Below are 15,815 nucleotides of genomic sequence, written 5' to 3'. Positions count from 1 at the left end.
CCTGATGGGACTCTATGCGTCGTAACACTTTCCCCACCAGGGGCCACGGTGGAAACACGTACAGAAGGATGTGACGGGGCCACGGAAGTACCAGCGCATCCACTCCTTCCGACACGTGCTCTCTTCTTCGACTGAAGAAACGCGCCGCCTTCGCATTTGTCCGAGTCGCCATGAGATCCAAGTGCGGAGTCCCCCACCTCCGAGTGATGAGATACATCGCCTCCGGCGAAAGCTCCCATTCTCCTGGATCCAGATGTTGTCGGCTGAGATAGTCCGCTTGAACGTTGTCTACGCCGGCAATGTGGGAGGCTGCTAGGCGCAACACATGACGTTCCGCCCAATCCATCAACAACGCCGCCTCTGTTGCCACCGCACGACTTTTTGTGCCTCCTTGTCGATTTATGTACGCCACTGTGGTCGCGTTGTCCGACAGAATTCGTACCGATCGGCCGCTTACCATGGGAAGGAGGCGACACAAGGCCAGACGTACCGCCCTGGTCTCCAAGCGGTTGATGGACCAAGTGGACTGGCGCGCTGACCAGGTGCCCTGAACAGCTCGGGATTGGCAGACCGCCCCCCAGCCGGTAAGACTGGCATCCGTCGTCACCACCATCCAAGAAGGGGGTTCCAGGTTCACGCCTTGGAGCAGGTTGTCCGGATTGAGCCACCATGAGAGACTGGAGCGGGCTTCCTCCAGTAAAGGGAGTTCCAGACCGTAATCCTCTGATCTGGGATCCCAACGAGATAGCAGTGATCTCTGTAAGGGCTGCATATGCGCAAAAGCCCATTGCACCATCTCCATAGTAGATACCATATGACCAATGAGCTGTAAATAATCCCACACCGTGGGAGTCGTGAGAGCCAGCAGGCGCCACACCAGCGCCATGAGATTGAGCATGCGTTGATGAGGAAGAAAAACCTTGCCCACCAAGGTATCGAATCGCGCGCCCAAAAACTCCAGATGTTGGGTCGGCTCGAGTCTGCTCTTCGCGAAGTTGACTATCCAACCCAACGACTGAAGTTGAAGCACTACCAGGGAAACTGCCCGTTTGCAATCCGCATGCGACTTCGCCCGGATGAGCCAATCGTCAAGAAAAGGGTGCACGAGTACTCCCTGCCGACGAAGAGAAGCCGCAACCACTACGAGCACCTTGGTGAACACTCGCGGCGAGGTGGCCAGACCGAAAGGGAGGGCACAAAACTGATAGTGGGACCCTAGCACCGTGAAGCGTAGGTATCGTTGATGACGCTCTCGGATACCATTGTGGAGATAAGCCTCCGTCAAGTCCAAAGAAGCCAAATATTCTCCCTTGTGGACGGCCGCAATAACAGACCGTAGCATCTCCATCCGAAAGCGAGGCACTCGTAAGGCCTTGTTTACTCCCTTGAGATCCAGGATCGGTCGGAAGGTGCCCTCCTTTTTGGGAACCAGAAAATAAATGGAACACCGACCCGTCCGAAGCTGGTCCGGCGGGACCGGAGTCACCGCTCCCAGAGTCTGTAGGTGATTGAGCGTTTGCGCTATAGCCAGCCTCTTTTCCACCGGACCGCACGGCGACACCATAAAGAGATCCCGGAGGGGACGTACAAAATCCAACTCGTAGCCGTACCAGACCACGTCGAGGACCCATTGATCCGAAGTTATTTTGACCCATTCCTCCCAAAACCGGGACAACAGACCTCCGATAACGGAGGAATGGGCCTGCGCACCTTCATTGCGCGGGCTTAATGGCAGCGAAACTTTGTGAGGAGCCTCCACGATGAGGCCTCCTGCCCCGAAAGGAAGGAGACCAGGACTGGGTTCTCGTTGCCTGTTGTCTCTGGGGAAAGGCGGTGCCTTTCCCCAGAGACAACAGGCAACGAGAACCCCAGAGAACGCCTTTGACCCCGAAAACGAGCCCTAGCATTCCCAAACGCCCGCGATTGACGCGGCTTATCCTCAGGCAACTTGTATACCTTGTTGTCTCCCAGGTCCTTAATAAGTTGATCCAGCTCCTCTCCAAAAGCAACTTGCCCTTAAAGGGAAAGGAACCTAATCTTGCCTTAGAGGTGGCATCCGCCGACCAACGACGGAGCCACAGCAACCTCCGAGCTGAGACAGCCGATGACATTATGCGAGCCGAAGTACGCAACAAATCATATAAGGCATCCGCTGTATAAGCGACCGCAGCTTCCACGCAATTGGCCTGCTCAGCCTCACCCGGAGGAAGCTCCTGCGTGGTCAGCAACTGCTGAACCCATCGCAGGTTGGCCCTCTGCACGAGGCTGCTGCACGCCGCTGCCCGGACACCTAGGGCCGCCACATCAAAAATACGTTTCAGCAAGATCTCCAGCTTACGGTCCTGGAGATCTTTCAAGGCTATACCACCCGTAACAGGGATAGTCGTATGTTTAACCACAGCCGTGACAGCCGAATCCACCACCGGTGTCTTTAGGAGTTCCAAGGATTCCTTAGGCAAGGGATATAGCTTTTCCATAGCTCGAGTGACCCTCAGGGAAGACTCAGGCAGCTCCCACTCCTTTGAAACAATCTGTAAAACCTTGTGATGGAATGGGAAAGTTTGAGGGGGGGCCCGAAGCCCCGCCATAGCGATATCCCCTGTAGAGGTGTCAGCGTCCTGGGGGGGCGCCGTGAGCTCAAGCTCCTGGAGGACATGGAGAATAAGGGAGCTTAACTCCTCCTTGCCGAATAAACGCAGCACCTGGGGGTCATCCCCTTCCACGGGCATCTGTTCGTCCGCCGTCAGCAAGTCTGATGGGTCCTGGGGATTCAGAACCGGTTCCGCGTCCTGGGGATTCAGAACCGGTTCCGCGTCCCCCGTGCCCTCAGCAGGGGGCGGGGAACACTGGCTCCTGAGGACCCCACGCCCAGCGGCTTCCCCTGGGGCAAGGAAGGTTTAGGGACCTTGGGGGGAGAAGGGACCTCTGCCTCCCAACCAGCATCAGCCTGCAAAAAAGCTTTGTGCATCAGAAGCACAAAATCGGACGAAAAAGGAACCGACCTTTTTAAGCTCTTCTGAAGGGATCCCGAGGGAGGAGGGGCTTGAGGGCTCCCCAAATCGCCCGGGGACCGCGTGTTTTGCTCGCTAGGGGAGGGGGAGGGGAAGAATCACCCTCTGAAGCCTCCGGGTCTGACTGCCGCGTGGCCAAGATGGCCGCCGCACTCCTCCCCGCGGGAGGAGGGGCCGGAGAACGGCTAACAGAAGTGCCGCGATGCCGCGGCAAAGAAGGCAGGCCAGAATCGCTGCGGGCAGCGCTCGGCCCCCGGGAGGGTCCCTCGTTCCCGGGAAGACATCGGGGACAGAGGCCCTCCCGCGAGAGTCGTGCCCCCGTTCCTGCACAGGCCACACAGGCTGAAGATCACGGCATCGCGGGACAAAAAATGGAGCCCTGAGAAAATTGGCGCCAAAATCGAGGTGAGCAAACCGCTCACCAGCACAGCTCATCGGGTGACTGAGCCACCCCCTCCGGGGTCCGTAGAGGCTCTGGCAGGCCGGGGTAAAAATGAAAAAATCCACTGCCTGTGCCCAACAGGACTGAAGTGGCTTAAAAAGAAACTGCTGTCGTTTTTTTTTGTTTTGTTTTTTCTTTGAAAAACCCCCTTCAGGGTTGGGACCCCTGGAATTGGGGGGAGGGTGACCGGCCCACCGGTAAGCTCTCCCCCAGCCTCAAGGACCGACTAACCCGGGAACTTTCACAGGGCAGTGCCCTATGTGCTTGCCCCACACTGAGCTCTAACCGCGCAGCGCACAAACAAACAGCAACACGAACAGACAGGACAGAGAGAAGAAAGAAACCAGATTATCTTGACCCTCTATTAAAAATTCCCCTGTTTTTTTTTTTTTTTTCCCAGTACCAACAAACTGACCAGGCCAGGACCGCAGGTTATGCCTCTCAATCTGCTGGAGTCAGAGAATATACTGAAGGATCGCAGGTGGCACACCAGTATATCTAGGGGGTGCTTTCAGTTTTCTCTCGGACTCCATCTGCTGGAGGGGAGGCATAACCCAGCTGTCTGGACTGATCCTGGTACGTACAGGGAATTTAAGATAAATTTTCCTAAGCTAACTTATGTGCCCCTAAAAGATCTTTGGAGGAGAAACATGACAGAAGTTTTGCATCTTAAAGAAGAGGTATTGTCTATAATATCTAGGGCTTATATACCTCCAAAAAAAGAGGTCACAATTAGATCAAAATTACTTTCAGATTTTCTTACCAAGGCAAACATCTAAGATTGACAATTCTGCTGTATTGGAACATACAGAAGAAGAAATAGTGGAGACATCAACACTTGTGGTAATGTTTTTTGAAGCAGATAGAGAATGGATCTTTAAAAGATATTTTTTGCATAAACATGAGATATTTTTGAAATGTACGGTCCAGATCCGTCTATACAGACACAAAAACGAAGGCAGCAGTTTTTTACTGCTGAGGTCACAAGCTATACAACTGGAATTACAATTTTATTTAAAACATCCATGTAAATGTTTAATTAAATCCCAAGGTATTTCATATGTATTTTACCAGCCGTCCCAACTAATTTATTTTCTGGCAAGTAAAAAAACGAGAGTATACCTAGTAAGATCCCAACATCTAGCCCAGTAACTCTGTGAAGCTTTAATTAGAGATCCTATAAGCGACAACCTGTGCCCCTTTGTATGGTCGTTTATTCGATATAATATCAAATTTGATATATTCTGAGATGGTAACTTGAGTCCAGTTTTGAGGCTAATGCATGAATCATGTTTAAATATAAATAATATTATTAAATTTTCTTAGTTGAATGATGTGCAATTATAAGATTTATAATTACTAATGTCAAATGTATTTCTGGTTGATATGCATTTCAATTTAAGTTTGATGCTTGGAAGTCTGTAAAATTAATAAATAGAAAATAAATAAATAAAAACCTGAAACACACGACATTAAGGCTAATTTGTTTCATTCTGAAGGCCCTGAAACAAATGGGGGCCTCCCCCGAATGGAATTAATCTTTTAAGTTTGTTTCTTTATAAACTAGTGATGCGGGCATGATAGAGGCGTTGCCTAGGGCATAGACAGAGGCCCAAAGCAGAGGTCGTGGCCCAGGACTAAGCGCAACTCTGGGGCCTCAGCCAAGACACCAAAAAAACAAAAAACAAAAAAAAAAAAGCTTACCTTATCCATCGGTATTCAACTAAGGCCAGGTCCCTATGCCAGGGTGTAGGCCCAGAACCAGGCTTGATGCAGAGTCTCAACTCAGGGGCCCAACCCAGGCCCAATGCAGAGGCCTCAGCCAGGAGGCCAGATCCCGACATCTGGGCTTCAGGCCAGGGTTAGGCCCAGGTCTCAGAGCCTCCTCTTCATCCTCTTTGTTCTTCTGCACTTGAAAGTCAGATGACACTGTCTGCTGGGTTAACACTGGAGTTAATGAACTCCAGCACATTCACCCCAGCAGACAGTGTCATTTTGATGTATGGCAATGTTGAAGAATGAAGAGGATAAAGAGGATTCAAGGCCTGGGCCTGACCCTGGGCCGAGGCCCCAGCGTCAGGACACGGCCTCTGGGTTGGGTCATGGCGTCCTGCCTGGATCCGGGCCGGGACATCGGGCCTAGGTCTGGGCCAACGCCCTGGCATCTGGATCCAGCCTCTGGGTCAGGCCGAAGCCTCGGTCTTGCATAGTCCAAGGACACAGCGACCTACTGCTCCCTCGGCCTACGCAAGGCTGAGGCTTCGGCCTGGGCCTAAGCTGATGCTGGCAGATCCCCACTGGACCAAGTATGTGGGGCTGGGTGGATCCTGGCCCCGGCATTTTGTCAGGTAGGTGGGCAGGAGGCCTCGTTTTTGCTTTTTTCCCCCCCATTTTGAGAGGGTGGGTTTCAATTGTTTGATTTGTTTTTTTCTCACAAATGAAAAGATTAATCCACAAACTGAAATTTTTGGAAAAATCCACCCCCCCTCCCCCCCCCCAAAAAAATAAACCAAAAACATTTTTTTCTCCTGCACATCCCTACTCATTACAAAAAGACTCTTGATCTATATATGACATTTATATTTAATTTTTTTTAATTTCTTGTACATTTAATGCTTGTGAAGGGTACCAGACTATTAACACTGGAAACCATAATTTATCCAGAGAACAGCCAACACTACATTTCTCTACAAGACTCTGCCAATGTATACAGTTGTGATCATAAGTTTACATAATCCTAGCAGAATTTTTAAGAAGTGTAGCATTTTAAGAAGCCATCAACCAGGACACTTAGGAGCTCAAACCACTTAGGGCCGTTCTCCACCAATGCCATCTTGATTGCTTCTAGTTTATGTTTTATTACATATTCCTCAAGCTCATGAATTCATTCGCAGAACAAATTCTAAAAAGTTAGCTGAGAAATGTGGCATTTACCATCTCATGATCTTATGGTGCTTCAAATTATATTGATATGCATACCATTGATAAAGTTTAAAAAATATAAAAAAATTTTAAAGCAAAATTTTGAAGTCATGACATTAAGAACACAATATTCAAAGCCATTTACCTGGGTAAATTGGCCTATCTAAAAATTACCCTTCTCAGAATGCGTAAAAATTATGTGCAGGATTCACATCATTTACAGGTCGTCTGCATGCAACTGGTAAGATCAGATATTTATTCCAACATTACTTTACAGTTTACTCTGAGGATTCAACTACAAAAATCTCAAACATTTTGGTGTTTGTTGATTACTGATACTAAAATATCTGGAATAAAATTTAAATTAAATCTGGGTGCATGGAAGTCAAGAACTAAATGTTTATATAGGAATGGTGCTTGCATCTAAATTCAAAGTAGTATTTCTGGATGTAATGAGAATAGGATTGCCATCTGGCTCCAGATTTTCAGGACAAGTTGATCCAGTCCTGGTTTTACCCCATTGCAAGATGGGATTTATTCTGATTTCCCTATTGCATTCCCTAAGAAAAGCAAAACTATAGTACCTGCATGCAGGTGAGTAAAAGCAGGACTGGATCAACCTGTCCTGAAAATCTAGAGCCAGTTGACAATCCTAAATAAGAATGAACTCAAACCAAAAAAAAGAGCTATCCACCTGATATTATGCAAAAGACAAAAAACACACAGGTGCTACCTATTCCAAAAAATGCAAATTATTCCTTTAGAGAAAAAAATTTGGGGGGGGGGGGAATGGTATCAGATTTTTATGTGCCTCAAACTCTTAACCCACAAGTCCTTGCCTACAATGGCCTGCAACCTGTATCACCTCATTTGCTTACCCCCCCCCCCCACACAACTACAAAAACTGCTTTAAAAAATTGTATTTATATATTTTATCAGTACAATTTTTACCTCTCTACTGTTTCTGGGTTTTGTATTAATCCCACCTTTAATCTAACATCCTCTGAAACAGAGAAGCTCAAAGAGTATAAAAACATTTTGTTTTACTTATCTGCCATCTCTTAGCTGTTATCACAAGCTCAAAGACAGAGTGCCTTCAGTTATAGAAACCTCGACATTGTCAATGTTTCAGTGCCTACATGCACCTGCTTCAGGGGGCCAGATCACAAAAGCTCCATAAGCAGGGCCTATTGAGGCTGGTAACTTCCTAGAAAATGGTTGCTTACAAAATCTCTAATTAAAAAAAAAAACCAACCCACTTTAAAGTATGTTAATATGGGGAATCCTGATGTAGTATTATATATCTTCCATCTGAACATTCACATCAACCTCTCCTTGTCTACTGGCTGTCCCAGTGGTACTAAAATGTGCTTTGCACCCCTCCAAGACATAAAGCACAGTAGACTTCAATTCACTCTGTCAAAACTCTTTTACTACTAGCAAACTAATTCTCCAGACAATGGCATGGAAATATCTGATTACAGGCACATACATTAAGAGCTGTAGTTCTAAGACATCTGCTCACGATGACAAGTGGAACAAAAAATTAATCTACAATCAGTGATTGACAAAATACATACATAATAAAATTAAACATCTGATCTGTAAGGGACCTGATGATGAAGCACAAAGACTGATGTCAATCAGAAACAACTACTCAAATTTTAGAAATTAACTACAAACAAACTGGTCAGCCAAGGAGCAGATAGCTGAAAATATTTTGAATATATACAGATCTCTGAATTTTCCTTTTGTATCTGCTTTTGATAAAGTACTGCACTATCTTTGCTCACCTTTGCACAGGCCCTGAAATAAGACGGGTTTTCTCTGATATCACTGTGCGAATAGAGTTCCAATCTTTAAAACCATACTTGGGTAAAACAATTCTCAGAGGTGACTGTAGTAAATCTCCATTTCTGAGCACACTACCAAAGGAGAAAAGAGAAGTACATCAGTCTCCTATATACTAAATATGAGCCATGAAAGATAGTAACATTTTTAAGATTTAAGTAATGTAAATACATAGAAACCACTGTCATTAGTAACAACTTACTGCAGCATAAGATATAAACCACAGTTTTTAAATAATTTCTTAAAATTTTGCCACACAACTTGCACCAGAAAGACTGTCAACTTTCTAAAATTTTTCAGCATGTGCAAATAGACTGTAAAACAGGGCCATTGTGGAGATCATCAAAAGAACATGGCAATAGAAAATTACATTATTTTCTCTCCACTTTGCCCAAAATTGCTCTTATAATTCCCAAAGGAAATAACAGGTTTTTTTTAAAAGAAGAAATAGAATCAACTATTCCCTGTACATACCAGGATCATTCCAGATGGTGGGTTATGTTCCATGTCCAGCAGATGGAGTCAGAACACAAAATTCCCAGGGGAGGAACCATATAACCACGCCTCCCCTGTAACAGCTCTCAGTAACGTTCTGACTCCAGCAGATGTGAGCAGGGGACTTGTGGTCGCCAGCTTGTTAGCTTAGGGCTACCTCCTCAGGGGGATCAAGTTTAAAAAAAAAAAATAGAAGTTTTAAATTTACAGTTTAGGTCACTTTGCTAAGGCTCCTCTTACAGCAGGGGGAGAGCTCTCCGCTGGTGCATCGCTCTCTAGCCTGGTGACTTGCTGACAGGCTGTTGCCTGTTTTCTCTCTTTCTTTTCTTATTTTCCTCACTGAGGACTCAGTTGGGGTAAGTGTATTTTTGTTTCATCTTCTTTTTCAGCAGAAGACTGCAATTTTTTGGACTCTGTTCGGCTCTCTGAGGTGAAAGTCGGTAGCGCCGGCCTCTCCCTCCTGACCCAGGTTTTCCCCCCTCCCTTTTGGGGAGCGACCGACGTCCCGACCTGCGGCCCCGCGAAGCACCATTCCCCGGGGCCGCCTGCTGTCGGGAGGTTAATTCCCCGTCAGTTCTTCTTCAGGTCGGTGGGGGACCGCGGCAGGTGTCCGTTGCCAGGTCGGCGCTCATTTGAGGCGCGAACCTCATGTAGAGCCTCCCCCCCCCTCTCCCTGCGGCGATGCAGTCCGCGGCGCCTTGTGAGGGCTCAGACAGGGCCAGATTATTTCCTGAAGAGGGTCTGTGCTCAGGCTGTTTCCCCGAGGGGGAATGTGCGCCAGCTACTAACAAGGACGTTCGAGCTGCAGCCAGCGGGGGAAGGAAGCGCCAGGCCCCGCTCCCCCTCAACGCGGGAACGGCAGCCATTTTGTTGCAAGATTCTGATGCCGCGCTTTCTGAGGAGGACATGGATAATCCGTTCCCCACTTCTAGGCCCGTTTTGGACTCTTACTCCGAGTCTAATCCTGGTAGGCAGAAGAGGGAATCCCCCGGGGGTGACCCCTCAGGATGCCAGGCCTTTTCTCCTGAATTCATAGTCCTGATGCACAGGGCTTTTCTTCAGAGCAGAGACATGACCTTCGGGACCTGGGGACCCTCTCCCCCCAAGATACCATGTCCCACCCCCCTCCTGGGTGGGAACCTCCCTCAGGCTCACCCCCCTTTAGTAGGCGGGGGAGTGGGGACATCTCGTGGTCCTACAGGGACACCATCGATAATACAGACTTTGTCGGGGGAAGGACAATCCCAGGACCCTGATGTGGACGACCCCACCTTGGCGGCCCAGGTGGAGGGCGACGACCCTAGGGTCCTCCGCATCTTCCAAGTGGTGGAGTTAGATTACCTCATTCCCTACATCCTCCAGGAAATGGATATTGATCCCCCCTCCGGAACCTGTGGGGCCTGACCCGGCTCTCAAGAAGGGGGACCCCCCTCCTAGCAGGACTGCGGCCTCTAGCCAAGTCTTTTCCCACTCATCACAAGATCTTGCACAGTTGATCACTCGGGAATGGGATTCCCCAGAGGCCAACCTTAGGGTCGGTAGAGCCATGGAAAAATTGTATCCTCTGCCGGCCGATTTTTTGGAAATTCTCAAAGTTCCCGCCGTAGATTCTGCGGTATCAGTGGTCACAAAGTATACCACTATTCCTGTCACTGGAGGGACGGCGTTGAAGGATATGCAGGATCGGAAGCTGGAGGTTTACCTCGAGCATATCTTTGAGGTCTCGTCCTTAGGGATGCGGGCGGCTATCTGCAGTTCCCTCGCTCAGCGAGCGGGTCTTCGGTGGGTGCAGCAGCTTCTCACCTCCCAGTCCTTACCAGACGCTGAGGCTCACCAGGCAGACAGACTGGAAGCCGTGGTTGCCTATGGAGCGCATGCTTTATATGATCTTTTAAGGGTCCTAGCCCGAACCATGGTGGCGGCGGTCTCAGCATGTCGGCTCCTTTGGCTTCACAATTGGTCGGCTGATGCCTCTTCCAAGACACGTTTGGGGTCCCTTCCTTTTACGGGTAGGTATCTTTTTGGTGAAGTCTTGGATCAGATCATCAAGTCCCTTAATGAGAATGCGGTGCACAAGTTGCCCGAAGATAGACCTCATTCATCAAGATCATATAATTACTCCAGAAACCGTTATCGTAACCAGCGGAGAGCGCGTCCTCAGAGGCAACAGCCACCTCGGGCTCCCTCTTCTCGTTCGCACTCCTAGAACCGGCCCTTTCATGGGCGCCGCCAGGGTAAGGAAGCGCAGGGTGCTGGTACATCCTCTAAATCTACCCAATGATGCCAGATGGACCCGCGAGGTGGTCCCTCGACTGGGGAGTCGCCTTGCTCTCTTCTACGAAGAGTGGATCCAAATCACGTCGGATCAATGGGTTCTGGATATTCTAAGACGCGGTTACGCTTTGGATTTTGTTTGCGCTCCTCGGGACCGGTTCCTGTTTTCCCCTTGCGGGTCCTTAATCAAACAGGAAGCAGTGCGGCAGACCCTCGTTCGCCTCCTTCAATTGGGGGCCATAGTGCCGGTGCCAGCCGCCGAACTGGGCTGGGGGCATTATTCAATCTACTTTGTGGTTCCCAAGAAGGAAGGTACTTTTCGTCCTATCCTGGACCTCAAGCAAGTCAACCGGTCCCTCAGAGTTCCTCGTTTCCACATGGAGACACTCCGTTCAGTGTTAGCGGCAGTTCATCCAGGAGAATTCTTGGCTTCGTTGGATCTCACGGAGGTGTATCTCCACATACCAATTTGTCACGCTCATCAGCGTTACCTACGCTTCAAAATTTTGGGTCAACACTTCCAATTTCGCGCTCTTCCCTTTGGCCTGGCCACAGCTCCATGGGTTTTCACAAAGATCATGGTGGTAGTGGCGGCAACCTTGCGCAAGGAAGGCATCCTTGTGCATCCTTACCTAGACGATTGGCTCATCCGTGCAATGTCACGAGCGCAGTGTATCCTCGCAATCGACAGAGTGGTACAACTTCTCCAATCTCTGGGATGGATTGTCAACTTCACCGAGAGCAGCCTGGTCCCGTCTCAGTCGTTGGATTTTCTGGGAGCTCACTTCGACACCAAGAATGCCAGGGTTTTTCTGCATCCGGACAGAGTTCATTCTCTCCGTCAGCAGATTCAAGGATTTATGGCGCTCGAGACGCCCACTGCCTGGGACTACCTGCAAGTACTGGGGACCATGGCCTCGACCATCGATCTGGTTCCTTGGGCATTTGCTCATCTGAGGCCTCTGCAGAGATCCCTACTCTCCCGGTGGCAGCCGGTGTCGAGAGATTTTGAGGCAATCCTTCCGATTCTGAGAGGAACCTTCATCAGTCTCCATTGGTGGCTGGAACCGCGGCACCTAGCTCAGGGGGTGTCGCTGGAGGACCCGGATTGGGTGATTATCACCACGGATGCCAGCCTCACAGGCTGGGGAGCGGTCTGTCGGGACAGCTCAATCTAGGGTCGATGGACGGAGGAACAGTCGAAGTGGCCCATCAACCGCTTGGAGACCAGGGCGGTCCGTCTGGCGTTACAGGGATTCTTCCCCATAGTATGCCATCAAGCAGTCAGAGTGCTATGGGACAATGCGACTACAGTGGCGTACATCAATCGCCAGGGAGGCACGAGAAGTCTGTTGGTCTCTCTGGAAACCGATAAATTGATGGAGTGGGCAGAGCTTCACCTCCAACGACTAGCGGCCTCGCATATAGCAGGAGTGGACAACGTACAGTCGGACTATCTCAGCCGACAAAAACTTGGATCCCAGAGAGTGGGAGCTCTCGCAGCAGGCGATGCGGATAATAGTACGGCGATGGGGGACACCGCACGTAGACTTAATGGCAACCGCCGGAAATGCAAACTCCGCCCGCTTCTTCACCCGCAGGCGGGAGCGCGGCGCCAAGCACATGGACGCGCTGGTCCTGCCCTGGCCGCACCACTGTCTCCTATATGTTTTCCCACCGTGGCCCCTCGTGGGCAAGGTCATCCGCAGGATAGAGGCACACCAAGGGCCGGTGATCCTTGTGGCGCCAGAGTGGCCCCGACGACCGTGGTTCGCGGATCTGCGCAATTTGACGGTAGAGGGTCCCCTTCGTCTCTGTCAACTGCCACGTCTTCTACGCCAGGGACCAATATTTTTCAAGGAGGCAGATCGCTTCTGTCTTGCGGCCTGGCTTTTGAGAGGTGTCAGTTGAGGAGGCGCGGTTATCCGGAGCCGGTCATTTCAATGCTACTGAAAGCATGTAAGATGTCCACCTCTGTTACCTATGTCCGAGTCTGGAAGGTCTTTGAGGATTGGTGTGGAGCGAATGACATTCTTCCCATGCAGGCCTCAGTGCCACAAGTCCTTTCCTTCTTACAGGCAGGTTTGGATTTGGGTCTTGCTTACAATTCTCTTCGGGTTCAGGTGGCGGCCCTGGGGGCTTTTCTTCGCAGTGGAAATAAGGAGTTTCTGTCCTCGCATCCGGACGTCTGCCGTTTCCTTAAAGGAGTGAAACACTTGAAGCCTCCGATTCGCCCACCTTGTCCGTCGTGGAATCTGAATCTGGTGCTCAGAGTCCTCTGTGGTTCGCCGTTCGAACCTCTAAGCTCGGCTACCATCAAGGACGTCACTCTCAAGACCATTTTTCTCGTGGCAATCAGTTCAGCAAGACGTATTTCTGAGCTGCAGGCCCTACCCTGTCGTGAACCATACCTGCGTTTCACGCCTGAAGGGGTTTCGCTGAGGACGGTTCCTTCTTTTCTCTCTAAAGTGGTTTCGGCATTCCACCTCAACCAATCGGTGGAATTACCATCTTTTGCCTCTTCTGAGTCTGGAGACTTGCGTAGACTGGATGTACGGCGTTCTCTGATACGCTATCTGGAGGTGACTAATGATTTTCGGCTCTCCGATCATCTGTTTATCATCTGGTCCGGACCCCGGAAGGGTTGCATGGCCTCCAAACAATCTATAACGAGGTGGTTGAAGGGAGCGATCATAGCAGCGTACCTTGGCGTAGGTAAGTCCCCTCCGCTGGTTGTCAAGGCTCATTCTCTTCGAGCCCAGGCGACATCTTGGGCGGAGAGCTCCTCCGTCTCCACTCAGGAGATTTGTAGGGCGGCCACCTGGAAGTCGATCCATACTTTTGCGAGACATTATCGCCTGGACGTCTGTGCTCCGTCAGGCGGTCAGCTTGGCGACAAGGTAATACGAGCAGGGCTGTCTGCGGCCCACCCGTGATGGGAAAGCTTTGGTACATCCCACCGTCTGGAATGATCCTGGTATGTACAGGGAAACGAAAATTATTCCTTACCTGCTAATTTTCGTTCCTGTAATACCATGGATCCTTCCAGACACCCTCCCTTGGTTTGGGGGTTTGCTTGTGGGACATCCCTGCCTACCTGTCTTAACAATCTTTTACTCTGTATTTCGAATACTGCGCGTCTTTTTTGTTCACGCACTGCTGTTCGCAAGTTCACTGTTCAGAATTTAGTTGCTGTTCTTTTACACAGCGGTTATTTCAATTCCTTCTTTGATTACTTGATCCCTCTGTTTTGTTTTTAGTCTCTCTCTTTTGGGCTTTGTTAGTCTAGTTACTGAGAGCTGTTACAGGGGAGGCGTGGTTATATGGTTCCTCCCCTGGGAATTTTGTGTTCTGACTCCATCTGCTGGACATGGAACATAACCTACCGTCTGGAATGATCCATGGTATTACAGGAACGAAAATTAGCAGGTAAGGAATAATTTTCTTTATCTATACTATTGTCCAAATTCAAAAGTTCATTGCCACTAGTGCAATGTATGTCAATATTCATACAGCGTGTCTGAGAAACTTATGGAGTTATCCGGACATACCCAGAGATTTCAAATTCCCACTCTGAAGTTTCACCCAGGTAAATCATTATCATGGATAAAAGAAGAGGCTGGGTGCATATCATTCCAGGGGCATGGCTAAAAGTTATCCAGGAAGCACAGATACTCAGCACTACCCAGATTAACTTAAGCCAGATAAGTCTGGTTGGGGAAACTGCTGTCCTAAAGCTGCCAGGGTAACTGTATCTAGGTATATTCAGTGGAACGCTTTCCCGGTTACGTTCCGCTAAATATCCAGGTAAAGTTAACTGGGTAGCTTTCCTGCTCAGTGCCCTGCTGAATATGTAGCTCTAAATTTATTATTGTCTACACTTATTTAAAAGTTCTGCACCAAAAGACAAATAAGATGAGACTCAAGGATATAAATATGCATATCCTAGAGGACAGGAGAGACAAGAGGATATGACATATTTAAATACTGGAAAGCCATTATTAATAAAAGCACAAGTAGTAAACCTTTTTCAGTGGAAAGCTGTAGAACTAGGGGTTATGATAAAACACTCCAAATGGGTAGAACTCAAAAATCAGAAAAAAAATTTTCAGGGAAAGAGTGGAATCTGAAAAGTTAACGGAATTCAAAATTTAGGCAATAAACACAGAGGAATCTTACTTGTATAACCCCTGTTCCGGTTTTGAAACTTAGAAATCAGGAGCACACAGGGTCCCAGGGCCACTTCTTTACCTTTTCTCAGGTACCACAGGCCTGGAGGTAGGGTTCGGAATCAATCAATCCTCCAAGGCCCAAGGTGTTGGGAGGGGGCTCTTGATAACATGGTCCTGAGGAGATATCTGTCCACTTTCTTTAGTAAAGGATATGAGTGCCAACAAAATACTCTGGAGGCTCGAGTTGAGGGTCCAAAATAAGTCTTTACTGTAGAACGGGCACTTTACATATCAGATCTTGGCAAAATTGGCTTGAAATCACAATTCTTCAAATTTATATCTAAGCAAATGTCTCTCAGTAGTGGGGACAGGGAAAACACTCACCTTCCAGGGCTTTGAAAAACAAGGCTTCCCAGATGGGCAGATGTATATTACGTTGGGTAGAAAAATCCCCTTTCAAAAATATTGATGGACGAAAATTACTAAGTTTCAGTCTCTGTACAATCTCCCACTTATACCTCTTCTCATCATGGTGAAGACACCAGATGAGGGCCTCCAACTGCAAGACATGGTCTTATTCACAGTTCTCTTTCTTCAGAGGACATGCAAGGTCTTTCTTGCGCAGGGTTCAGGGAGCAGGGCAGCTCT

The 15,815-nt window shown here is 48.9% G+C and overlaps 1 protein-coding gene across 7 annotated transcripts in view; it reads right to left on the bottom strand.

The window, feature by feature from the left end:
• DCDC2C (doublecortin domain containing 2C) overlaps positions 1–15,815 on the bottom strand; it is a 376,475-nt gene that overhangs the window by 247,565 nt on the left and 113,095 nt on the right. For 6 of the 7 annotated variants that reach the window (XM_029595812.1, XM_029595815.1, XM_029595808.1 and 3 more), the window contains exon 4: positions 8,169–8,300. The exons of the other annotated variant lie outside the window; for it this stretch is intronic. In XM_029595812.1, the coding sequence (XP_029451672.1) occupies positions 8,169–8,300 (132 nt within the window). The remainder of the gene's footprint in view (positions 1–8,168; positions 8,301–15,815) is intronic. 7 annotated transcript variants of the gene reach the window in all.

This window comes from Rhinatrema bivittatum, chromosome 3 (assembly GCF_901001135.1).
Source record: "Rhinatrema bivittatum chromosome 3, aRhiBiv1.1, whole genome shotgun sequence".
Taxonomy (NCBI): Eukaryota; Metazoa; Chordata; class Amphibia; order Gymnophiona; family Rhinatrematidae; genus Rhinatrema; species Rhinatrema bivittatum.
Note: the sequence above shows the minus strand (reverse complement) of the source record. Positions and strands in the feature narration are given on the sequence as shown.